Below are 26,497 nucleotides of genomic sequence, written 5' to 3' on the forward strand. Positions count from 1 at the left end.
TCTGGCGTGGTGAAACTACCATGTTCCGAAGATGGACTACTTAAAGTGCATCTAGATACTTCACCCTGTGCATTCTTATATAGCCTGTTTGATGCAGGCTATATAAACGTCTTTACAACCCGGTGTACTTCATTACTGTTTAATCTTTCATCTTATTTTGCATTAATTATGGCATTCTATCCCTGTTTTCATGTTTGTTCTATGTCCATTTTGAAGCACTAGGTGCATGTTACTATTGTTATAAAATGGGTTCTTTTACATGTTATTTTGCATTAATTAAGTATATTCATGTGAAGGTGCATCTAATTTCCTCATACACAACACTTTTTTCATAATAGTACATTTTTGGATATACTATGTACACACTGTTGTTCTAAATCTGAAGCTCTTTTGTCTTTCATAGGCTTATATCTACATTTTCATACAATGTTCTACAGTGAAAGTAATTTGCTGAGAGGGGTTGAGAAGTACAGTGTAAACACCAATGCAATGTTGAAACAGAAAATATTTATTTGGCACATTACTGTTGTAACAGTAAGACAGTGTTGTATACAGTAGCATACAAGAAAACAAAACTACAAACATATGTAAACCAAAGGTATTATTTTTAGAATAAAGAACACATTTGTGTGTGTGTGTGTGTGTGTGTGTGTGTGTGTGTGTGTGTGTGTGTGTGTGTGTGTGTGTGTGTGCGTGTGTGTGCCTCACGTTTAGAGTTTAAACTGAAGTAAAATCACGTTACTCAGTCACGTTACTATAGGGGCATGAAGCAAAACCAGACTCCACACTTACACAACCAAAACAAAAAAAATCCCAGAATCCTGTTTAGAAAGGAATGCCAACACACACACACACACACACACATACACACACACACACACACACACACACACACACACACGCACGCACACATTTCTACAACACTGTAGCTCCATTGGCTGTTGCTGATGAATGGACAACTTGTTGACCAATCAGGAGCATGTGACCGGTGAATATGTAGGCTGCTCAGCATCAGCTGGCCGCACTCAGACTGTGATTGCATCACACACACACTTATAAACTCTAACACACACACAGTTATTGACAGAGGCTGCTTACAGAAACACACACATCAGTCTGCTTTATATTCATCATCATCAGTCATCTGACATCCATCCATCATGCACAGCAAAGAACAAATCAGGTAAGAAAACACCTTTATTACATCTTACTGCAAATGCTGTATGCTTTATTGTTGTGCTGTTGTTGTTTTTTTCTCAACATACTAGACCACTGTTTACTAAACTTTTTGACTTGTGACCTCTCGTCATTGCATATTTCTATTATGACCAGTTCAACCAAAAAGTGATTCTCTTTTTTTGAAAGCCTAAATTAGGTACTTATATATATATATATATATATATATATATATATATATATATATATATATATATATATAAATACCAGTAGCTTACTACAATACCCATGAGCCTATAGGGTGCAGTTGCCATGGAAAGAAGCCATTCAGAGGCGCGAATTGGAGCAATATAGTATTCAAAATCCTTCGTCGTTGCAGTTGTTAACAAAACAAGGTGCCATAGCTGATGAATTCTATCCAAATTCCAAATCCAAAAAAATGTTAAACTGCAGATTGTAACATTTTTTTCAGTTTTCTTAACAGCTTAGTCTTTAGCTTCCACATGTTGTTCGAGGTACATGTGACACATTTTTAAGCTCAGTCATTGGATGTTTCTTGCTGAAAATGCACCTTGGGAGTCATAGTTCGGTCTAACTTTTCCCCATAATGTTTTACACAGTACACAACCTTGTACATGTACCTTTGCCTTTTTATTAAAGACCCAGATATTTATTAGCTAAGTTAACCGGCTGCTGGCTGAAGCTTAAAATGTAACGGACAGATATGAGAGTGGTACTAAACTTCTAATCAGAAAGCGAATAATATCACATTTTCAAACCATTCCTTTAAAACAAAGATAATTCACTGAAATATTTGATCAGTTTGTTTGTGACTGTTCAGCTGTTCAGCTTTATCCTAATAATTCATGGCTTGACAATTATTGCTGTCAGTTTTCACATGTCAACATGGCAGCACCCTGGAGTCCAGCAGGACAACAAAATCGAGCAGTCAGAGGACAAGGCAGGCTGTAAACAAACTCTGTAATTCTCTAACTCAAACTGAATGTTAAGGTTAAAGTGTTAAAGGTCCATTGCATTCTGCACAGCTACACCTCCAGTTTGCATTGCAGAGTTAAAGTGTGATGATTTGCTAGTTCCAGAAGTACTGTTCATCACTACATTTCCATTGCAATTTTTTTCTTTAATGACCTCATCAATGTTCGCCAAAGCACAGTGATATGAAACCATTTGATCATGATTGTTTTGTGGTCCTATCATCTATTGGCTTAACCTCTGTGAGTTGACTCTGAAAGCAGTTACGAGTGCTCGGAGAACAATGTAAAATGAAGCAGGGTTCAGTTCAACAATGTTCTAAAGGTTTAATGAGACACACAAGATTATATTCATTTTCTAACAATCGCTCCATTCGTATTGTTGACGTGAGAGTAGATAGATAAGAAAGGGGCACCAGAGGAGAGGAGGATTGGCTCAAGGTAGGTTCACACTGACACATCTTCAGAAAGGAAAACAGTGTAACTAATTCACTAATGTTACTAATGTAATTTGTGATACAAATTTATGATACCAATTAAGTCAGATGAAAAAGACTTGGTTCAGAGTTTTCAAAGAACGAAATGTAACAGATTCACAACACACAGAAACTCGCATGGCAATATTACCATGATGTAATTTTTGGGTATCTTCTGTTTTATACTATTTAACGGCCCTGAGTTTAAGATGAGTACTCAAAAGTAGTTGTTCCATTTTAAAGGAAGAGAAAAGAGGGATTTTGACATGGAATACATGTTGACATGGAATGAAATGAACATCGATCAACAATATTTAAAAGCTTCAAAGTAGAGGTCTTTGTGAATTCACCCTTAATAATAAATTCCTCCTAAAATAATTTAAATTGATTTCCTCCTGTCTGCAGTCACGATGAATACCAGAAGACAGCTGACTGGCTGATGTCTCAGACGAAGCACCGCCCCCAGGTGGCAATCATCTGCGGGTCCGGACTGGGCATGCTCGCTGACACCCTCAAATGTCAGGACTCCTTCCCGTATTGTGACATACCAGGCTTCCCACAGAGCACAGGTACTCTGAATATATATATTTTATATATATATTATCTTTATATATTTATTTTATTACTTAACAATATTAAATAATATATATGGTGAGTTAATATTGTCTGTCTACCTGACAGTAAAGAGCTGTTTACTACATCTTTGTTCACATATATTCTACATTGGACTAAATTGGATGAACGGATATCAAAACAAATCACATTAACATCTGTCTATAAGTTAAGTCTATTTGTTTAAAACAGTCAGTGTTTTTATATATCGACGACTGTTAAATTCATGTAAAGTTACATGCTGGACAGACTAAACTTACGACTAAGTAAACCTACAGTAGGTCAATTTTTATTTATTTTTTGATCTGTGTTGAATTCACAATCTATGAGTTTAGTCTCTATAACTGTGCAGACTGGCTCACAGAACTGCTCAAAGACAGCCAAACCAAATCTCCACATCATTTCTGATAATAAAATGAATCGAGGGCGACCAATACGAGGTTCAAATCTGGCCTAATCCGTACAATGTCTGCCCAGCATTACAGGTACATTGGAAAGACAAAGCAAAGCAAATAAACTACTGTCAGGACATGTTTAGCCTAGCTTAGCACAAAGACTGGAAGCGAGAGGAAACTGCTAGCATAGCGCTTAAGGAGAAAAATGTATCCTAGTTCCCACAGCTCTAATGCTGTCTGGTTACAGGTAGATTTTTGTGTATTAATAATCATTTCCCTGTCTCTCACTTTAATCCTGACTGTGTGTGTGTTGCAGTGAAAGGTCATGCAGGTCGGCTGGTTTTCGGGGAGCTGAAGGGGAAGACATGCGTATGCATGCAGGGTCGCTTCCACATGTATGAAGGACACTCACTCTGCAAGGTGTGTGTGTATGTGTGTGTGTGTGTGCGTGTATGCGTGTGTGTGTGTGTGTGTGTGTGTGTGTGTGTGTGTGTGTGTGTGTGTGTGTGTGTGTCTGCACCCAGCTCCGATCATGCATGAGTTTGGTCACATGCAGCCTTTAGTCAGACTGTTCAATGCTGCTATTGTTTCACTTTATCTCACTCACACACACACACACACACACACACTTGAGTGGTAGATTATGTAACTGGTCAGGAGACCTTGCCTGAGACTTTAGAAGAAAAAAAGATGTTCTAACCTGCTCTGTGCGTCAGCAACATGTCGCTTGTTCGAAATAACCTTGCACTGGCTTTTTTATGAAGTTTTGCGCACTTCCTCTACCTCATTGGTCAAACTCGACACTGAAACTGCCGTCCAACTGTATAGAAACGAAGCTGATGAGATGTAATTTACCTTAGCAAATGTTAGCTGCTTGTTAGCAGAACAATAGTAAAGTGCCAACCCAGCTGAGTTTCAGAGGAACACACCGCAGCAAAAGGCAATATTGACAGGCTTTCTACGGGATTGTAGTATCCCAGGAATATCGCCACAGACACCCAGTTATTAACACTGAAAATGCAAGGGCTTTCATCAGCGGCTGTAGGTTAAATCACCATTGTGTTACCTCACTTGGTAATATATAGTGACTTAACGGACATTTATTAAAACTAATAACTTCAAGATCATTCCTTTAACAGGAAGCTTCTTATGTTTTAGAGACAAAGGATTAGCATGTTATGACGAGAGACCTGTCTGTCTGTCTGTCTGTCTGTTCATCAGACGACGTTTCCAGTTCGAGTCTTCAAACTGTTGGGGGTGGAGACTCTGATAGTGACGAATGCTGCCGGCTCATTGGCCGATGGCTTCCAGCCTGGTGACATCATGATCATCAAAGACCACGTCAACTTCCCCGGACTGGTCGGTCTGAACCCACTGACTGGACCCAACGACGAAAAGTAACTCTTTTTTTTTAATTCATTGTTTGTGACACTGTTGTCAATTATAATCACGTTGTAATGTTTCTTATGTTAACTCCATTGTCATAACAAAGTATTGAAGTTTGTGGCTTTGTTGTTGAGGGTTTAGTTTATGTTGTTTAACATTTGTCGTTTAAAGGTTCGGGCCTCGTTTCCCAGCCATGTCAGATTGCTATGACAAAGGCCTGCGTTGCCTAGCGAAGGAGATCGCCAAGCAGCTGGGCGTGTCCGGCCTCATGCACGAGGGCGTGTACGCCATGGTGGGTGGGCCAACCTTTGAAACCATCGCTGAGGCCAGACTGCTGCATCAACTGGGGGTGGACGCTGTCGGTAAGACACACACACACACACACACACAGACAGAATCATCCTAATGATTTAGTTATCCACAAAGCTTTACTGGTCATTAAATCTAATGGGTTCATACTCTGAGGAGTCTTTTCTGAATGTATAACTCCCAGAAATGTTATAATGTTGGCAATACATTCTGGAGTTTTCTTCTCTTACCACCTTCTGTCCTCTGTGAAATCTAAAAAAAAAGTCTCAAAATTATTTAAATAATAAAACAGTAAATCCTCTCATTTAAGAAGCTAGAACATAAAAAAGTGTGTTATCTATGCACGAAAAATGACAAACGATTATAAATATAGTTGCCAACTCATGTACTGTCAATGGAGTCATTCTTTGTTTCAGCTCTTCTTATATTTACTGTTAGCTAGTTTAATATATGACAAAGCATCATTTTGTATAAGCTCCTCATACATTTCGTATGCAAACAGTGACTATAGCTGTTACATAAATGTAGTGGAGTAAAAAGTACAATATTTCGCAGTGAAATATTGGACTTTCAAGTATAAAAAAGTGGCATAACAAGAAAATACTCAGGTAAAGGACCTAAAATTTGTACTTGAGTACATCACTTGAGTAAATGTACCTGGTTACATTCCAGCACTGACAGGGGAACATTAGGTAATAATAATGTATGGCATATTTATATTGATGTTGTATAGTGGTGCAAATTCCCAAACAAAAAATGCAGTTGATCAAATGACTATACATCAACTGACACAGTGAACCTGAAGGTTTTGGGGCTCTAAGGAAGTTGCCCAATGGTAATCCATCTCTGTAGAGTCATAATAACAGAATGCAAAGTTTGCCTAATCCTCTTTTATTGTGGGTTTTTTACTTTCAGTGTGAATACTCAGGCATTTACAATATTTTAATCATAGTGTTGTTGTCAGTACTAACAGTAACAGCAGTATTATTCACAGTATTATCATAGGTACCAGCAGTACTGTTGTGGCCTGTCTTTGTAACATCAGGTCTTGTGTGTTTATAGGTATGAGTACAGCTCCTGAGGTCGTCATGGCGACTCACTGTGGTCTGAGAGTGTTCGGCATCTCTCTGATCACCAACAAGGTAAACGCATCAATCAATACATCTGATGGATTGTGATAACGAAGCTGCAGGGGATGGTGTGGTGATATTGTTTTGCGTATGTTTATATATACAGTCCTTTTTTGGGGGGGTGTTACATGTATGTTCTATTATCTGTAACATGCTGCTGATTGTGTTTATGTTGTTTGTTTAATAAAAAAAACATTTGATCACAAAAAATCGAAGCTGCAGGACACAAAGTGACAAACCAACCTGATTAACAAGATTGATAACCTGGGTCAACTTGGTAGCTGTTTGATTGATTGATGGATTGCTTGATTGACTCATTAATTAATGAATTGCTCGATCATTTAACCGATCCGTGTGATTGGTTGATCTGTGTCAGGTGGTGAAGAGTTACGAGGATTCGGACAGTGTGAACCATGATGGCGTCTTGGAGGTCGGCCGGCTGCGCTCTCAAACTGTGCAGCAGCTGGTGACCGAACTGATCAGCAGGATGGAGATCAATAACAACAACACCCCCAATAATGCTGTCTGAACACACACACACACACACACACACACACACACACACACACACACACACACACACAATGTGTTTTTACTTGATTGTTGCATTGACAAAGCTTTTTAGAGCATTCTTGTATTTTATCATACTTTATGTTATTTTTTACTTTTGCTATATATACATAAACACTTAATTTATATCACCATGGTGCCTAATATTTCTCTATCAGGGTACATTTTTGTGTAAGTATTTATGTATGATATTTTATGTTAATCCTACAGATTAATATAATGATGACCACTGTGACTGATGGTGCTTTAATATAAAAAAAAAAAAACATAAGAGACAAAGATGTTTCTAAAGATTCTTCTCTTGTATATTTATTTTGTACAAACATTCACTGACCATGTTAATCTGATTAAAAAAAACATGCTGACAAACCTCCTGCTTCCTGTTTATGGTTCATGCCGATCAACCAATCTGCAGTTGAGTGTTGATGTCAGAGCTGATGTGCATTCAGCTGCAGTTACAATAATGTCTATTAGATGCTCCTGTGATAAAACTTTGACTGTGTTGAAGTGAATGGGAAGAACACCTAACTTCTCTCTACAGCACAAGTCTTCCAGGGACAATAAGGTCCTAACTAATACATACAAATAGACAAGTGAAAACCAAATAACATTTAGATTTTGAAATGACAAATTATGAAATGGCAAATAAATTATATTTAAAACCCACAAGTGGAAAAAGCCATGAGACGCTAAAATAACGTGACTTACAGATTTGTGAAGTTACTCTTTAAGGTTTCCTATGTGAAGATGCATCCAGAACAGAAAGGTTTCCTGTCTGAGACAGCGACAGAATGTTCCTTTAGTTTAAATGATGATTATCTTAGTGCAGTTTATATCCAACTATGATTGGTTAAGAAAATTCAAACAGAACAGAATGTTTTCTTTCAACTTTCTCAGAATGACAGGTGGTTTATTCGTTCTGATATTATACTTTAACCGATTTCCATCAAACTACACGATCCCAACAGGAGAGGCAGGTAAGTTAAACATACTAATCAATACATGCTTGAAGAACAATGTTTTAGTTGTACAGTAGCCTGGCATTGCCAGACCTATCTCCACAGCGCTGTGGAGTATGATCTGTCTACACCACACATACATGCTGGATCACCATGACTGCTTCCAGATGACTCCATTTTCAGCATGTAGCTGAGTTTTTTGTTGTTTCCCATAGTGAAGGGATTTTGTGAACTGAACAGAGAGCGGAAGGTGAAGGACATCTGGTGTCGAATGTCAGGCAATTATCCTGGAAATGTACTTCCGTTTATTCAGACTTGTTGTAGCCTGGTCCTACCAGACTCTGGTACATTTCATTTGTACAGAGAGTCTGGCTACTCTCCATTGACAAGAGTTAACTTCCTTGACGGTGGTACTCTGTTGAAATTTAAAACTATTGGATCTGCCCAGAGCCACTCTCGATCTGCCATAACCAATCGCTAACGTTTGGTCGTGACGTCGGCTTAGCATCGCTAGTGTTCGCCTTAGCTAACTCCACCACTAACGGAGTGAGCTGGAAAATCTAACTTTTCCCGAACCCCGTGGGGAGGAGGGCCACAACATCATGGCCACCAACAAAACTCAGCAAAGATTGTTCTTGCTCGGGCTTTAACTTCTGGATATTCGGCAGTGTTGCCACAACGGACGAATGGCCTTGCTCGCATCTTTCTCCGCCGCCATTACGGAACTACAACTCAAACTTGCGCACAACCTCAACGTCATCTTTTTCAGCCACTCCCTCTGTTCGCTGATTGGACCGCCACAGATTTGGCCAGAGAAAACCCATATACCGCAAACCCAGACGGAGTACTGAAGGGAAATGAAAATTGAGCACGTAGGAGGGCAGAGAGCCCGGCTAGACTTGTTGTACGGTCACTCTGACTTTACGTTACACAAGACTACTAAGGTGAAGTGCTGCTATTGCTGCTCCAGTAGAGGCTGCAGTGTTTATTACAGCCACAATATGAATGACAAACAAAATCCTGATGATGTATCTCTTCTTGTCTTAGTAGTGGAGCTAAAAATGTAAAGTTTGTCCTGAGAGTGGCACTAGAGGAAAATTCACAGGGGTCATTAAAATCTAAGGATCTGTCAAGTTGTTGGAGTTTCACTTTGAACCAAAGTGTTGGGTGAAGGGATAGACCGACTTTGCCATCTTTAAGACAATTATTTGAGTGGTCAGAGGGAATTGTAAAGAAAACATTTTTGTGTCAAGAACATTGTTTCTCCATCTTCTGAGGAAGATTCTGTGATACAATTGAAAGCTCCAGAACAGCTATTAAATGGACCTTGTAGTAAGACTATTTTATCAACTGCTGATCAAGATCAAGAATAAATTGTAAATCTCAATGCTAATCTACTTTTCTTTCCCAAAATAGGTGTGCAGTGTTGAGGAGCAGAGTCCCTCGCTGCCCCCTGTTGTTCAGATACGATGACCTCTGAACTCTTTTTCGTGTCCCTGGGGGCTCTGCTGCTGGTTCTGATCATTCTGCTGGTTCTCTGCTGGATCGTCAGACACAACAAAAGCAGGTAAGAACCAACAGCTGCCTCATACAGACATCAGCAGCTTAAATTTGCTTAAAAACGCTGCATCAACATTGATACAAACAGTTATTTTTATTCACACTTAGCTGATTGTGGATTTATATTGAGGTCTCAAATCTGTGTGCTTTAGTTTGTTGAATCTGGTTTGTTTTCCCCCTCGGTACAAAACATCCTTAAATCCAGAACACAGGACCTTTTTTCCTGTGTTTACTTTCTTGCTCCTGCCCTAGACACATTTAACTATAAAGCAAGGACTCTTAGTCTGTCTGTCTGTCTGTCTATCTGTCTGTCTGTATGTGGTCCTTCACATATCTCGAGAACCTTCCCTCGATCTTCTTTACACGTGACGGGTGTATTGCTGGGGACCCAAGGATGTACGGTGTTGAATGTTATTGCAGTTTGGACACGCATCACATTCAATATTAATAAACTTTAATTAAACAAAGGTCCCATGATTCACGCAGTGCTAAGCAGAAGGATGGAGTCAACAAATGAAATTGAAAAGAAGATTAAAGCAGATCTTGAACCGCTTGCCAGCTGCACAGTCCCGGTCTGAGTACTGAGTATCAGCAGAACTCCATTAAAAAAAACAAGGAAAACTCTAATTGCCGACCAAATGTACCAATAACAATAGATTCACCTTCTTTTCTGAATCTGTCCAAGCATCTCCTGTAATTTGGCCACCCCATAATCCACCAGAGGACGAGTTAAAGTATTATTTTAATTCTATCCATGTATTTACCCCCTCTTCTCACCAGACACCACCGTGTTTCTCATTAACATGAAACAGACAGAAAGGAAAAGAAGTCCGGCGAAAGTGACCATCTCTTCACTGACACTACTTTGACACACACAGCACTTTTTACAGTTACTGTGGTGTCTTCCTGATTTTAGCAGCTTTTCCCTCTTCCAACTTTTCACAAAACTTCATCTGAATTTATTATCATTTTGTGTGCTGCAGTACCATCGTTACTGCCTAAATTGTTACTGATGCGTCGGCGAGGATGCTGTTTCACCAAAACACAAACCTCCCTAAAAACCAATTGGGTGCGGATATATAAACGTCACATTTCAATGAAAAGTGATGCTTCACCATTGTGAATGTAATCCTTTTGCCAGATGCCATGCTAATCTTGTCTGCATCGTTCCCAGTTTAGCACATGTAAAGTGACGCTTTTTATTTATTGTTTATTTATCAGGGACATTACCTACAGTATAACATTATCACATTAAGAGACCATGAGACAGAAGCCTTAATAATGATGAACTCTGTTGTGCAGGGTCGGGTGTTTATGCATGGTCAGACATCCAGCGGGAGCGGGTTGGATAGGGTTAAGAAAACAGTCCCACCATTACGGTGTAGTGTATTAAGAGGGGACCCCTACTGACACACTGCATAAACAGTATGCTGGGTACAGCTCATTTTTCTTCGCTTGGAGACTGCAGATGTTACATCTCAAACTTTCAAGCATCAGCGATGGAATTAAGGCATTTGTTCCTGGAAATTTAGCCTGGCCCTAAATAGCTAGCTGTTAGCAAATTATGTGTTTAGGCCTACTCTATCATTGTTAGGGGATGCAACTATGTCATGACACGTATATTGCACAGGACCCAAGGAAGCACAGTGTCAAGTGTGAAGTTGTTTGGATGAGAGGTTCTCGAGAGAGCTGCACACAGCAATACTGGAGGCCAAGCAACCGTCCTGTTTCAAACAGGCACAATTTGAATGGACACTGCACTAGTCTAACCAATGAACAGAGTAAATATTCTCATGTGGCTCATCTGTGTGAAAAGAAACCAAACCAAGGGAATGCAACAGGTTAACAACTTCTTCATTAGTTCGGACCAGAACAAAGTAACTATAGGTTTGAAAATGCCTTAATACAACATCAGAGAGTGTTTCTCAGCTCTCCAGGTCTAATTGTGTTTCACAGTTTTGAAGCATCTCTTTGGTCTCTGTTTCCGTAGAAACCTTACAGAATTGAAGATCTCAGCAGGCCGACCTGCTCGTGTCCTGACCATCAGAACCGAGCCAGACCAACTCGACCAGCTGCTGGACCGCCTGCTGGACCGAGTCTTTCTCCAGGTGGAACCCGAAATAGAACCTGAAGAGGAACTTGGAGACAAACCTCCGGCAGTACCTGGAGAGGATCTTGAAGGAGAGCTTGGATCACATTCTGGATCAAACCCGGAGCTCGTCGCAGAAGCTTCTCTTCCAAATAGAGGTAGGTGTTATTGAACCAAACCTTGCTCTTTTATCATAAAAGACTGAAAATGTTGAACATTTTAAGTTCAATTATTTTAATTTTTTTTAAATTTGTATTTCTGTGGGAGTCACACCTGCAGTTAAATCACCAAAAAGATCTAAAACTGTGTTATCAAATTAAATTGAGAGAACTGAAAGAAGTAGAAGTGGCAGTTGTAACAGAGGCAGTGAAAGAAATCTGAGTGGCCGATAAATTTTGGGTCAGTTTAATTGAAAGTACTGAAATAAGTTCAAGAGGCTGTTAAAGGGAAAGCAATGAGAGGAGTTGAATTGTCGGTGGAACATATACATTGCAATGGTGCTGCGATAAGCTAAATGCTAAAGAGAGAAAGTTGCCAAATTTCGACTGGTGAAACAAGTCTTCCGGCGGAGTTTTACCGGCGGGTTAGTCTCGCATTGCCAGACCTTCCTCCACAGCGCTGTGGCGGAGGGTCTAGCTAGTCCACATAGCATTCTGGGATGGTAGAAAAACATCCTCGGGTTTATTGGCATTTCTTTAAACCAATCACAATCGTCATGGGTGGTGCTAAGCACTGGGAAAAGCCACGGTGCCGCTGCAAAATAGCCTCAGGAAGGAACTTGTTTTGGTGCAACGTGTACGTTTATAAGTTGTTTTAGTCGTGCAACAGACAACTCAGATTGGACAGATAGTCTAGCTAGCTGTCTGGATTTACCCTGCAGAGATCTGAGGAGCAGTTAACCATAGTCCTCAGAAATTGACCGGAGTTTAAAATGTCAACACAAAGGTTGCGCAACGCATAAATGAGTGATATCCGGCGGAATTTCCGTCGGCAACGGAGCAATCCCAGAAGTGGAACATCGAGGATATAGACTACCGGCAGGTAAATGCATTGTTCAGCCTTTTACCATGATTGACAGGTCAGTGTGTAGACACGCCCCTAACGCATGCCCTGCTTTATCGTCAATTTTAAAATAAATGGGACCATAAGTTACAAAATGAACATCATGCTGTATTGAAGAGGGCTAGTGACTAAACTAGTGATTGAGGTGATTGATAAACTTATTATGAAAATGTTTACTGAATTAATCAAGTTAAAATTATGGTCATTTTCCCACAGATTTCTATTTTGCAACCAATGGAGTCACCCCCTGCTGGAAATGAGATAGAAAGCAGGTTTATGCACAATATCAGTTTAGTCAGCAGCAGCCCCATCTGCTGGCACTGAGATGTTCAGACATTACTGATACTGAGCCTTTTATATTTGGAGCTCTGACAAAACTGTGAAAATCTTAATTATTTAGGTTTTATGAAACTTTGACTGAAGCTTAATGTAGACTTGTTTCTCTCCTTCAGCAGCTCCTGCAACTCTCTTCAAAGACAAAGACAAACTGTAGAAATGGATCACTGTTGCAATTCCTCTTGCAGGTGAGAAAAAAGTCTGTAGCCTGTGGATCAAAAATCACATTCCTATTTATATCCAAAACGTTTACAGTATTACAATTTCCCTTATTTCTGTAATACATTGATGTCCTTCACTCCAGCCACTCCTCCTCCTCCTGCCGCCTATCAGGATCGTACCGACGACCTCTGCCCTCAGCGGTTGGATCCATCCCACTATGCCTTTCTCTCCTCTCAGGGTGCCTCCTGCAGTGCATCCTGGGAAGAGGAGCAACATCATGAGTCACAATTTTAGAGAGAAATAAAAGAATCAAGTGTAGGACAAGGGTTTTTATTTTGAAATGAATAACATTCAAATACAGACTGACTTCTGAAAGATAAAACTGTCAAATAAAACTTGTGTTTGTAAAATAATGAATATAAAAGTAGGAGCTGCTTTTTTCTGTCTGATATCAAGCCATTTTTAATTGTAAACTGCATATTTGCTGTGCATAAATGGAAAGCTCAACAGACACAATAGTAACAAAGGGGAGGCAGGGCTTGGTGAACCGTACATTTTTTTAGTGGTAGTATAACTACTAATGGTGACTATGTATCCAGAATAATGCATCAGTTTTATAAAGAAACTTTAAACTAACAAAGAAACTCAATCCGAACTCAGCTGATCCTCACTGTCAGTCAGTAGGGATGGGCGTATCGATCCTGTGGTATCGATGGATCGATATACTCACGCTACTCATTTGGCATTGATTTCCTTAAAGAAATATTGATATAAACTAAAAAATAATAATTGGGGGTGTATGCATCACTTTCAGCTGTTTTAGGTTACTTACTTAAATTACTATGTGCCGGGACACCGCTGTACCTGGCGGCGTATTAAGCTGGCCCATGTCACGTGACAGGAGACGAGCGAATGAGCGTCAACGTGCGACACAGCCGACAGCGACACAGCCAAGGGCCTGAAAATGTGTATGTTTTTGTTCATATTTAATTTATTTCATTCATATTTATGTTATTTTTTTTAATTTTAATTTTATTATGTATTGACCATAATACATGTTGTATAAATGGTCTGTATTTGTCTTGTGATTTGTCTTAAATGTAATAATATTTTTACTGACAAAAATTGGCAATAAGAAATTAACGGTATCGGTATCGATATCGATGAAAATGCAAGAAAAAGTATCAGTATCGTATCGAATCCTAAAAGTGTGGTATCGCCCATCTGTCTCAGTCAGTACTATCAGTCCACCTGCAGAGGGAGTGATGGAGCTGCTGGTGAAGTTGGAAGCAGCCGGTTGAACTTGATAGAGGGCTTGATTGTCTTCTGTGCTGGTGACTGAAAGGAACTGTATTTAGGCACACTGGATTGGATGAGGTGATGGTGATCTGGGAGGAAACTCCTCTTAAATGTTAACCTTTTAAACTGAGTGGGTGGATACACTCTAAACATCTGTGATGTGTTGAGTTTCTGTAAGTGGACTCACACTGACACAGAGGAAGTGATGTGTGTTTCTCTATAATCTAGTTTTCCATGTCAGCTCATGCCAGAAAAAAAAGAGGGGGGGGGGGGGGGAAAAAATTAAGAATGATACTTATGCTAAATCCAAATGATGAGATGCAGAATTGAACATTTTGACTTTCTAAGGATCTCATAATGACTTTCTAAATCCAAATTGTGTTGATACTATGAGGGCTTTCCAGGTTTAAAGGGGTAGACCTTCTACTGTCATGAATTTGGAGGAGACAGATTATGAAGAAGAACGGTTCAAATCTGTGCAGCAGAAGCAGAGATATCCTGAGTTTTAGTCCCTAATATGGATCAAGCTCCAACCCTGGAGTCTTTCATTGCCATAGCCTGGTAAACACCAAAATCTCCACACCTTCAGTTTGTAACACAGGCTTATTTTCTCAGACTTGACAAAGCTCCGGAGTTTGGACAACTGTTTTCAAAGGCTGAGAAGGACTAACCATAACCACCATGACTTTCATGTGTAAAATTAGTTAAATTAAAAATACAAAAATATTCCAAGCTTAAATGGGAGGAGCAAGCAGCAACCACCAGGCAAAGGCCGACACACTACCAACCACATCTGCTACTATCAGTCTGTGTGGCGATTTGAAGAATCATTCTTTTATGCAATACCATTGGAAATAGTGAAAATATTAAACAAAACTCGTTTAAAACTGTATTGACTTTGTATTTGTTGTGGGTGTTTTTCGTGTTCACTACAATACAGTCAGAGTTGTATCATCTAGTGGACATTAGAGGAACTGAAACCGGTTTATGGCTAGAAAGGATCCGTCTTGTGCAAAAATTATGTAACATTCTTACTGTAATTGGAGCGACTCAGGGAGCAACAAAAAACTCGGAAGTGATCCCGAGGTGGGCGGGAAGTCCTTCGCAGGAGGGGGGAGAGAGGAGAGAAGATACTTGAAAGGGAAGAGTTATAACAGCCAGGTAGATGTTTGTCATTTAATTTTTTTAAATAGAGGGGCTTTACTTAAACTGGTCCTTCAACAGCTAAACTAGTATCTTTTTCAAATAGTCATTCATAATCTAGTCTATATCCATGAGTCATGATGTTCTACTTCTGGGATTGCTCTGGTGCTGCATGAAATTCTGCCGGATGTATTTATTTTCGCCGATGTCCGTTTCCTTCCGCTTTCTTTGTGTTGGAATTTTAAACTCCAGTGGATTTATGAGGACTATGGTTGACTCTTCAGATCTCTGCAGGGTAAATTGAGACAGCCAGCTAGACTATCTGTCCAATCTGAGTTTTCTCGCGTACAACAATTTTACAGCGGCTCCGTGCGGAGCTTAGCGCCGCCCATGACGATTGTGATTGGTCTAAAGAAATACCAATAAACCAGAGCCCGTTTTTCTCCCATCGCGGAATGCTATGTGGACTAACCAGATCCTCCTCCTCTCTGCAGCGTGTGGATGGTCTGGCAAAGCGAGACTATTCATAATCTAGCTAATTAGTAAACTGGTCCTACATCAGCTGGCTAGTGGTATCTTTGCCAGTTGGTCTTTCGTCAGCAAGATAGTTGGTAAACAGATTCATCTGTTAACTAGTATATTTTATGACTTAGTCCCTCATCAGCCAGCTAGTAAACCAGTGTCTTTGGCAGTTAGTCCTTTGTCAGCTAGCTAATTGGTAAAATGATGATTCATCCGCTAGCTACTGGTATTTTTATTTGTTAGTCCCTCATCAGCCAGCTAGCTAGCTAGTAAACTATTTATCTGTTAGTCCTTCAGGTAGTTACTGTAGTAAATTAGTAAACTGCTCCTTTGTCAGCTAGCTATAGAAAGGCAAAGTTCCCCCCCCTTCCGGTGTCCGGCCATGTGACCTTATTTTTGAAAGACTCTTGAGGACTAAAAAGCTCATCCTTGATCTGACTTTAAGCCCTGATGAAGAAAATATAACACATTATCCTGTAATATTTTATATGAAAACTAGTCTATCCTGACTGAACTGTTTCATGAAGCCAAACAGGAAGTGACCAACATGTTCCCTAAACCAACTCAACCCTCCACACACTGATAAAACCACACACACACCCTCCCTCCATAGTTATCTGTTTCTCCTCTGCTGTCGCTGTGACACACACACACACACACACACACACACACACACACACAGAGGGAGGGTGGGAGGGAGGTAGATAACTCTGTGATTCCACTGCTGAATTTTTAACGCTGTTGTGGAACTTTTTTTTCCAGGCGGGTTACTGTGGCACCGGGGTACTGTTACACTGAAAGAGACAGAGAGAGAGGTTTCAGTTCAGTTCTGTTGTTTACTGAGGCTGCACGGACACTGGAATGTTCATGGGGTGTACGGTAAGTTACTCTATATCTATCTATTGCTTACACTCTTACAAAAGAATCATGTTTGAAATGTATGTTTTCACAATGCCCAAATGTCCAAAAACAAATACATCAGCACATATTTTCAGATATTTCACATGCAAATACATCCACTTCACAATTATTATCATATGGTACATTTACATAGGCACAGTTTTGGACATTTCCCATCTGATAACATTCAGGTGGTATTGGTAAAAAAAGTTTTCATACATTTCACATTTTAATTTAATTTCTCATACTTTTTTCTGGTGCGAGTTTTTTGTTGAGCTCACTTTACTAAAAGCGCCTGACATGATGTTGTTCAGTAACTCTTTTCAACTAGCTAACTAGCAGTGATATACTGTATGATATTTTACTGTAGATGAGAGACCTGTGAACTTTGACCTCCTGACTGTCTAGTGCTTGTAGTTCTGTTGTGGATTTTTAAGCAGAAATTATTAAAATGTAATTACTGGTGATAGAAAGTCATTTTGCAGGATTTTTTAAGCTGGTATTGTTCACCCAAAATAAGTCACAGTAACTAGTTCACTAACTACCCCCAAAGAGAAGAGCTCTGCCCTGGTCTAACTCGCCCTCACTATCTGACTATTATACTTTGCACCTTTAAACACTTGAATTATTTATTGTAGGAGGTTTGTTTGTGTGTCTCTTATTGTGCTCTCTTATGCATACTAGAGGTCCTCATGGGTCCATTCAGTTTCTCTTAACCAGGATTCAACTTGGGACTCGAGTTCCAAATCATATCAAGTCTAATACATTTTTTTTTTTTATGTTTTTTAAATTAAATTATGTGTACAGTTAATTTAACTGAATCTGCTCCAAGTCTATATTGTTAATTGTAAAAAAAAACAACAACAACAGACTGTTTTATTTAAAAAGAAAGTTATAAATGTGATAGTGTCATAAAATAACACTGTAGGTTTGTCTAAATACTGTATTGGAAAAAATGTCCTCTGTTACTCTGTTCTGTCATATTATCTTTCTTACAGTTTCCATGACACCTATTAAAAAGGAATAACTTGTACCTGCTCAGAAGGGTTTATTCTATCTTCACATTAAGCACTTATTGTCCTGGCATTCTTGCCCTCTCTGATATTTTCTGCCAGGCTTGTGATTTTTTTGTACTAAAGTCATTGTTGGATCAGAGAGTAGGGTTAAAGAACTCTGAGAATTTAGTGATGAACAGATGAAAAACCTTTCCTCAAGTCTTCTCTGCAGTAAAATTGTCGCCACCAAAGCTTTTCTTCGGTCAATGCCAGAATCCCATTGGACGCAAGTTTAATCTTTTTTAACAAAACGTTTGTTGACACTAAGACTTGGCAGTGTACAGCATAATGTCATACTTGCACTTTTAGTGTGTAAACCCTGTGAGTTATCACAGTGTTCAGCCCTCTTAGGTTGAAAGTTTCCAGTCTGTTGCACCTGTATCCACACCCAACAGTGATGTCACAGTGTACTGACACACCCTGGAGTACACTTCTACAACACTGCAGCACAGTGTCTTCTTTGTCTTAGAAATTGGACTGAAAACTCAAAAAAGGCATCATGTTTTATCTTTTCAGAAAGTCTGATATTAGATTGGAGAGGGGTCGGGCCAAAGTAACGCTCTGTGGGTTGTCGTTTTGAATGTCATTCAAAAGACTTTTCAAGAATGTTAAAGACCATAGAGTGTTGTAGGGATGATGTATTTTTTTAGGCAAACAATGAAAGTTAGCATCGCCCTGGTTCTCTCGACAAAAAGCCGATTTTTAGGGAACAAGACTTTATTCTAAAACCTAAATCCTCCTGTCTCCTCCCTCAGGTCTATCCTGTCCTGATGCCGTTACCATAGCAAAATGACCCTGAACACCCAGAGAGAGAAGGTGCCCCTGCGGCGGCGAGGCAGCACGCCGATTCCATCCACCCACTTCTACCAGCAACCATCCTGGGCTCGGGACCTTCAGGACCCTCGGCTCCCCGGCAGCACCCAGTCGGACCCCGAGCAGCCGCGCCCCAAGCGCAGCCACCCTCCTCTGGGACAATCGGCGTCCTACCACCCTGGAGACAAGTCACTCCACTACCGCGCCCAGTGGAGTTCAGACTCGGACGACGACTCGCAAAGCGACTCAGATTGTGTTTACAGAGTGGTGTTGCTCGGTGACCACAGCGTTGGAAAGACCAGCCTCGCAGGAATCTTTGCCGGGATCACAGAGAAAGAGGAACAACCTGGAGGTGGGATGTTACGTTTTGGTTCTCTGATTAGTTTAACCCTTAATACTTAATGTTCTCTTAAACAAATATTTTATACTTTGAAAGAGAACATATACTCTAGAAAGAAGTCTATCTTGTCTTTTCGATTTGAGTTTACAGTGAGTTTATGTAACTTGTATAAGACAAAAAGAAACAAATAATTCCTCTTACAAAAAATATTTCATAAGCAATAAAACACTTTTGCCTAGTTAAACACTTACAGGTTTTGCTGCCACAGACTTTCTAGATCTGGTAGCTCATGGTGGCTAATGGTTGCAAACTTTGGATGGATACTAGGGCTGTTGGAACAAATTCCGGGAGTCAAATATTATTTGAATAGTAAACAAAATCAATAATAATCGAATCAGCATTACAATTACTATTCAAATGTGTATTTTTTATAAATGTGTTGGCTAACGTAAGCGTTTCTCACCCTTCTCGCCTCGACCTCCCCACATGTAAAAAACTTTGTCACGTCTGATGACCAATGAAGTTACAAGAGCCTAGCTGGGAGCTTCATGGAGACAGCTATTGTTAATGTTGGCTGTCCTTCAGCTGTCAGAGAACGCTTCAACTTCATATATAAACTTCTAATAGCTGTATTTTCATTAACTCGGTAATCTGCAAGAAACAGGTTGCTTATAAACTACTTGAAAAGTAACGATCAAACCATTTGGAAAAGTTATCAATGCTGTTAGCACGTTGGCTAACACTTACAATACCATGGGACGTTTATGACACATTGTTTCGGCTGTGCTTTCAAACATGCTGTCATTGTTCAAACCGAACACTGTTAGTGTTTACAAAAGAGCCATTTCACTACACTTGTAACATTACAGGGTTCTCTGTTGATTTGCTTGTCGCTATGTGCTCGTGGTTGAAAATAAATGTAAACAAAGCAGTGTGCCAGAAATGCAATGATGTAGTTGCCCCTTCTAGGCTAATGTTTGAAATCCCTCTAGTGGACAGAACATATACCAACAACCACCTGCTGATGTGTGGCATTGGCAATGCGCTTGAGTAGTTTAGTAAACTATAATAATTGGCTGAATTTGAGCATTAAATATTCAAATATAATTTGAATATTAAAAATCATATTGAGGGGCAACGTCTAGCTTATGTAGGCTGAGTCCTTGGCAGCGCTGCCTAATAAAAATAAAAAATAAAAAAAAATATTCAATGTAGTGCTGTCAGTTAAACGCATTATTAACGGCGTTAATGCAAACCCATTTTAACGGCGTACATTTTTTTATCGCAAGATTAACGTTCTTTTTGGCAAAGCAAACTTTGTAGTTTTTTTCACATGCTGTTGCAACAACTAGTAACGTTAGAAAAACTACAACACCACACCGGATCTAACTAGACCGGAAACAAAACAACAGGCACGCCGCACACACTTGTTTGGGCTTGCGAGCCGGCCAAAGAGTAGTAGGCTAACGTTATGTTTTGAGTGGATGGCGAGCGCGAGATGCCGAAATGGATGCCAGTAAGATTCTGAATAGAAAGTTTACTTTTAAAAAGTTGCCAAATGGTTCCATTGACAAGACCAAAGTGATCTGTGTGTTTTGTCGTTGTGAACTGAGTTATCATCGCAGCACGTCCAGTCTGAAATACCACTTGATGGCCAAGCACACAGCTGATGCGAATTCTCCGCCCCCTCGTCAAAGCCAGGCGACAAAAGCACAAAGCAAGCCGATCCACTTTTCCATGTTGATAAGAGCATTAAAATGAGAAAAAATAATTGGACAAAAAGAAATCTAGGGACATTTAGAATAGACAAAAATGTGCGATTAATTGCGAGTTAACTATGACATTAATGCGATTAATCGCGATTAAATATTTTTATCGTTTGACAGCACTAATTTAATGACCTTCTAATTGTATTATAGAGGACAATTGACAGGTCTAATGGATACTGCTGTATAACTGACAGTGCAGTGTCAGTTTATTAACTTATCAAAAGAGTAACAACTGATCTTGTTTGCCGTTGTTGGTTTCCTGTCAACAGCTTTACAAATGTCTTTTTTATAATGGTCATCTTCGGGGAAAATGCTCTCTGGGCTGCAGGAGAATTTTTAGGTGCAGGATAAGCTGGCAGGTGATCAACCTGAAATTATTAAAGTATTAAAGGAAAAGTTCGACATTTCAAGAACTATGCTTAACTCTTGCCATAACACAGATTAGAAGATTGATAAATCTTCTCTGAATCACTGAGAGAACACGTCAATGTTTTCCACCATATTTTATTTTGTTGTGTTGTAGCTTTCATACTCAGTCCTCAAAAGCTCTGTGGTCAGCTTCTGTGTCTGATTTTGTTTTGACATCATAACCTTGACTGACCCGACATCATTGATCTGCTCCTGTGTCACGTGTTGATTGGCCTGAGGCCATGATTGACAACCTGTATTGATCCAATGCGAGTCTGACATGGAGTGAAGGGACAGAGCCTGTCTGATATTAATTTCTAGGTTGAATGAGCTCCACGTCTGGTTACACTCTCTTCTTTAGTTTTACATGCTTTTGTTGTTGTTGTTGTGTGCTCAGAGTCTGTTGTTTGTTTCATGTTATTAGCTGTGTTGTCATTGTGGTTGGTTGTGGTTTGTCTCTCTATGATCACAGACATAAAGGGCAGCTGTGATTTGTTTTTGGTCCTCCATGTTCTTTATTGTTTTTTAGCTATGCTCGCAGAGTGGCTGTAGGGATGACGATGTTTGTCTGTTAGTCCACCACTTTGGTCCAGGCTGAAGAATCTCAACAACTATTGGATAGATTGCCATGAAATTTGTAAATCTAATAACTCTAGTGGTGATCATCATCATCATCATCATCATCATCATCATCATCATCATCATCATCAGGTTTTACTGCGTCCAACACTTGGGTTTATGACCAAAAACATGCAAAACTATTGACATTCCCATCAGCCTCAGTGTGTGTGTGTGTGTGTGTGTGTGTGTGTTAGTGCTAATTAGTGAGTTAGCATTCTAACGTGCTAAACTGGAAGCAAACATCAGTATGTTAGCGTTGTTATTGTGAGCATGTTATCATGCTGACGTTGGCATTCAGTTTAAAGCACCGCTGTGCCCAAGCCATAGACTATAAAAATAATGGACGTAGCATTAGTGCTGTCACCCATTGGTTTGTGGACTGCTGTTTTGAAGCCAGGAGTAACCATATTGAAGTGACGGAGCTGGGGAGGATGACGTGTCTAAGACAGTGTTGTGTATGGTTTCAATGGCGCTGCGCTAAGCTAAACGCGCTAAGCTAACGCTAAAGAGTGATTTTCAACCCTTCTGAAAATAAATGGGACCATAATTTCCAAAATGACACTCAAGCTGTATTGAAGAAGACTAGCAGCTAGCAATTAAGGCCATGAAGTCATTATAAAAATGTTTATTGAAGTAATAAATCAAGTGATAAGTAGGGTCATTTCCCCATAGACTTCTATAGAATCAGACTTCTTTTTGGAGCCAGTGAAGTCCACCACTGCTGGAAACTAGATAGAATGCAGGTTTAAGTCACTTCCGCATTGGCTTCACTATTCAGACCCGGAAGTTGCCGCTGTGCCCATAGACTGTATATTAAAGTGCCCATATTATGAAAAAAATCACTTTTTCTGGGATTTGGGGAGTTATTTTGTGTCTCTGGTGCTTCCACACACATACAAACTTTGAAAAAAAAACATCCATGCTGTTTTGAGCGAGATACAGGTTTCTGAATGTGTCCTGCCTTCAGTCTCCGGGTGAGCTGTTCAAACTTTGCACGGCTTTCTACGTAACTAGCCGAGACGAGGGGCCTAGGGGGCTAACCGTTAGCATGCTGCTAGCATGCTAGCTCGTTCTCAGTGGAAAAACAGTGCTACAACACACACAAATTCACCCTAATCTACAAAATAAATTGTATAGAACTACTTACATGTCCCTGTTCTGCAGGTATTCCACGCAAAGTTGGAAGTGCGCCCTCGTTTAGATGAAGTCTCCCAGCTAATCCTGCCTTGTACAGGCCGAAGTTGGAGAAACAGATAGCTAGCTCATGTAATCCTTACCTAGCTACTGTGCATGTGCGACTGACGACAAAGATGTTACAGAAGTTAAGAGGTCTCACTCTGTAGCTAAAACAGAGACCTGAACACAGTGTGAAAAGAGGAGCTGCAGCAATGTGCAATACAACAAAAATATGGTGTTTTTTGAAAATTAAACCATGTAAACCTATTCTGATACAATCTCAAATTACAATTATGAACCTGAAAATGAGCATAATATGGCCACTTTAATGGACAAAGCATCCAGTTCGGTGAAGTGCTGCAAATGCAGAAGTGCCTTAAACCTGCATTCTATCTGAATTCCAGTAGGGGGCGACACATGCAGTTGCAAAAGGAGGTCGGTTTCTGTAGAAGTCTATGAAAAAGTGACCCACTTCTCACTTGATTTATTACCTTAGTAAACATTTTCATAATGGGTTTATGGTCTCAATCACTAGTTTCAAGTCTTCTGCAACACAGAATGATGTTCATTTTTAAAATTTTGGTCTTGTTGATTTTAAAATCGGCGATAAGGCGGGGGGTGTTTTAGGGCGTGGCTATGATGTGATTGCCAGTAAAAGTGTGTAACGTAACGTAGAGTGTAAGGGCTCCTCCCTCACTCCTCCCTCTCGTCTAAAATCGTCACATCCGCAACCAGGATGGCTGAGTCCGTAACGGCAAACTCGACGACGGATAGCAGATCTCCACAAATCAATGGGTGACGTCACACATGCGCTGTCCATTAATATACAGTCTATGGCTGTGCCTAAGCACAGCCTCACTGAGCTGCTAGCATGGCTGCAGATTCAGACTTATTGTTTGTGTTTGTTTGTTTGTTTGTTACAGAGGACACATACGAGCGGACACTAACAGTAGATGGAGAGGAAACCACACTCATCGTCATGGATACCTGGGAGAACGACAAACTGGTGTGTGTGTGTGTGTGTGTGTGTGTGTGTGTGTGTGTGTGTGTGTGTGTGTGTGTGTGTGTGTGTGTGTGTAAATGCTTTTTACCTTTTGACCTGAGAGTAAAATTATTAAAAAATGGATATCAGGAATGAATTTGCTCAAATTTCCATACAGTTGGATCACAGCTCCCGACCACTGGCAAACAAAGTATCCAAATGTTGATGTGGATTACTGTTCATGAGTTCACTCGGCTGCTAACTTCTGTGATTAAGGCAAACTTCCTGTTGCTCCTTCACAATAAATGCCTAGGGGTTCACCGCGGAGAGGCTTTTATTGTGGAACAGCAGCAGTTTATATTAATAGTATCTAAACAGCAATATATTTTACTGAAGCTCTGACAGAACAACAATTAAATGCAGATCAGAAAACAGAAAGGCTGCTGTGTGTTAGATGAAAATGGGAACAGGAACATATTAGAAGAATCATTGGTATTTCCAAATTAGCTCTTAAATCTGGATTAAAATAAAATGAAGATGTTCCTTACCCTCCCTCCGTGTCTCTCGTTCTCTCAGGAGGAGGAGGATGACTGCTCTCGGGACGACTGTCTGAAGGTTGGGAGTGCTTATGTCATCGTCTACTCCGTCACTGACCGCTCTAGCTTCGACGCCGCCGCTGAGCTTCGTATCACACTGCGACGCACCCGCCAGGCTGAAAACCTTCCCATCATTCTCGTGGGCAACAAGAGTGACCTAGTCCGGTCCAGAGAAGTCGCAGTGGAAGGTGGGGGTCAGAGGTCACAGTGGGTATATACATACGCATATCGATATACAACAAATTGATAATGTTGACTGATGCTATGATAATGATTTATTCTCTTTATGGATGTCTTTGATTCCAGAGGGCCGAGCATGTGCTGTGGTGTTTGACTGCAAGTTCATCGAGACGTCGGCGTCTCTGCAGCACAATGTGACCGAGCTGTTTGAGGGCGTGATCCGACAGATCCGCCTCCGCCGGGACGGCGGCGAGGCCATCCAGCGCCGATGCTCCATCTACAAGCGCAAAGAGAGTCTCACTCAGAAAGCTCGGCGCTTCCTGGACCGACTGGTGGCACGCAACAACCAGCGCATGGCGGTCAAAGTGCGCTCCAAGAGCTGCCATGACCTGGCCGTCCTCTAAGGACATGTGTCCACCAGAAATGTCAGGTCGGAGCTTCTTTGGCTTATTGAAGTTCTCTCTGTTTGTCAGGGACGATGGCGTCTGTGGTGATTCTCACGTTCAGCAATTCAACAACAAAGATGATCAGCAGCAAACAGAGTCAGCGGACACTTAGCCTACGTACATCGCTGTGATCACTGTGAACAATTAATTTTCCTGTTTGATTATTTGGTCTCACAATGTTTGTGACTTTTCCTCCAGATGATCTGAAAAACCTGACTGTGAAGGATCATCATTGTGTGTGTGTGTGTGTGTGTGTGTGTGTGTGTGTGTGTGTGTGTGTGTGTGTGTGTGTGTGTGTGTGTGTGTGTGAACATCAGGATGTCCTGTAGTGTCCACTGTTCTGTTTCTTGAGGTTTCAACAGTTTTCAGTTCAACACTGTGCAGAATAAAGTCTTAAAGGAACAGTCCTCTCAATCGTTTCAAATCATGTTTTACAGACGTCTAATACAGATGACCACCACTATGATATGAATATGGTTTTAATTTCAGTTCAATGTATTAAAAAAAATATACTATGTATAAATAGTTTGGAAACTCATGTCTTTTTTTGATTCCAAAACCCTAAGATTGAAAGTATAAGGAATCGATTTAACAGTGTATTGACCTGCTCTAATGTAAGCATGTCTGGCTAACTAGCTCACTACACACAGTACATTGATGTATAATAAGAACTGGATACAATGCCACCGCTCAGCCTTGCAGCCAATTTATTTTAGTTCCAATGTAGAATCCCACCATGGCCCAAAAAGCAGTTTGCCCATAGGTAGTCTATAGATGACGTTTCATTTCCGGGATTGCTCCGTTACCACCGGAAATTCCACCGGATGTCCCTCATTTCCTCCGGATGTTGGTTACCTTCTGCTTTCTTTGTGTTGGAATTCTAAACTCCGGTGGATTTAAGAGGGCTATGGTTAACTGCTCCTCAGATCTCTGCAGGGTAAATCCAGACAGCTAGCTAGACTATCTGTCCAATCTGAGTTTTCTGTTGCACAACTAAAACAACTTTTGAACATACACGTTCCACCAAAATAAG

The 26,497-nt window shown here is 40.3% G+C and overlaps 2 protein-coding genes and 1 non-coding gene across 4 annotated transcripts; 2 read left to right on the forward strand and 1 right to left on the reverse strand.

Annotated features, from left to right (window-relative positions):
* The first annotated feature begins 876 nt into the window (after nt 1-876).
* pnp4a (purine nucleoside phosphorylase 4a) lies at nt 877-7,028 on the forward strand. The gene is made up of 8 exons (XM_031296842.2): nt 877-902; nt 1,053-1,183; nt 3,050-3,213; nt 3,968-4,071; nt 4,873-5,048; nt 5,209-5,399; nt 6,409-6,488; nt 6,853-7,028. Exons 2-8 carry the CDS (start codon nt 1,161-1,163, stop codon nt 7,003-7,005), a joined length of 891 nt encoding a protein of 296 aa, XP_031152702.1. The 5' UTR covers nt 877-902; nt 1,053-1,160; the 3' UTR covers nt 7,006-7,028.
* Nucleotides 7,029-10,660: 3,632 nt separating this feature from the next.
* Nucleotides 10,661-10,768, reverse strand: LOC116047847. The gene has a single exon (XR_004104489.1). It is a non-coding gene; the product is annotated as a U6 spliceosomal RNA (small nuclear RNA).
* Nucleotides 10,769-16,798: 6,030 nt separating this feature from the next.
* Nucleotides 16,799-25,871, forward strand: rem1 (RAS (RAD and GEM)-like GTP-binding 1). Of its 2 annotated transcripts, none has more exons than XM_031296841.2 (5): nt 16,799-17,057; nt 18,889-19,298; nt 24,184-24,266; nt 24,819-25,049; nt 25,145-25,443. In XM_031296841.2, the coding sequence occupies exons 2-5, from the start codon at nt 18,923-18,925 to the stop codon at nt 25,214-25,216; spliced, it is 762 nt and encodes a 253-aa protein (XP_031152701.1). In that variant the 5' UTR covers nt 16,799-17,057; nt 18,889-18,922; the 3' UTR covers nt 25,217-25,443. The 2 variants fall into 2 exon arrangements, with proteins under 2 accessions (XP_031152701.1, XP_031152700.1); XM_031296840.2 differs by having other exon boundaries at nt 16,800-17,057; nt 24,819-25,026; nt 25,145-25,871.
* Nucleotides 25,872-26,497: the final 626 nt, after the last annotated feature.

The sequence above is a fragment of the Sander lucioperca genome, chromosome 16 (genome assembly GCF_008315115.2).
Source record: "Sander lucioperca isolate FBNREF2018 chromosome 16, SLUC_FBN_1.2, whole genome shotgun sequence".
Classification (NCBI taxonomy): Eukaryota; Metazoa; Chordata; class Actinopteri; order Perciformes; family Percidae; genus Sander; species Sander lucioperca.

Excerpts from the sequence above, each read along its gene's own strand:
- pnp4a (XM_031296842.2), top strand. The coding sequence starts at position 1,161 with ATGCACAGCAAAGAACAAATCAG. Across the intron at positions 3,214-3,967 it reads AGGCTTCCCACAGAGCACAG|TGAAAGGTCATGCAGGTCGG; the intron begins GTACTCTGAATA and ends TGTGTGTTGCAG. Across the intron at positions 5,049-5,208 it reads ACTGGACCCAACGACGAAAA|GTTCGGGCCTCGTTTCCCAG; the intron begins GTAACTCTTTTT and ends TGTCGTTTAAAG.
- rem1 (XM_031296840.2), top strand. The coding sequence starts at position 18,923 with ATGACCCTGAACACCCAGAGAGAGAAGGTGCCCCTGCGGCGGCGAGGC. Across the intron at positions 19,299-24,183 it reads GAAAGAGGAACAACCTGGAG|AGGACACATACGAGCGGACA; the intron begins GTGGGATGTTAC and ends TGTTTGTTACAG. Across the intron at positions 24,267-24,818 it reads CCTGGGAGAACGACAAACTG|GAGGAGGAGGATGACTGCTC; the intron begins GTGTGTGTGTGT and ends TCGTTCTCTCAG.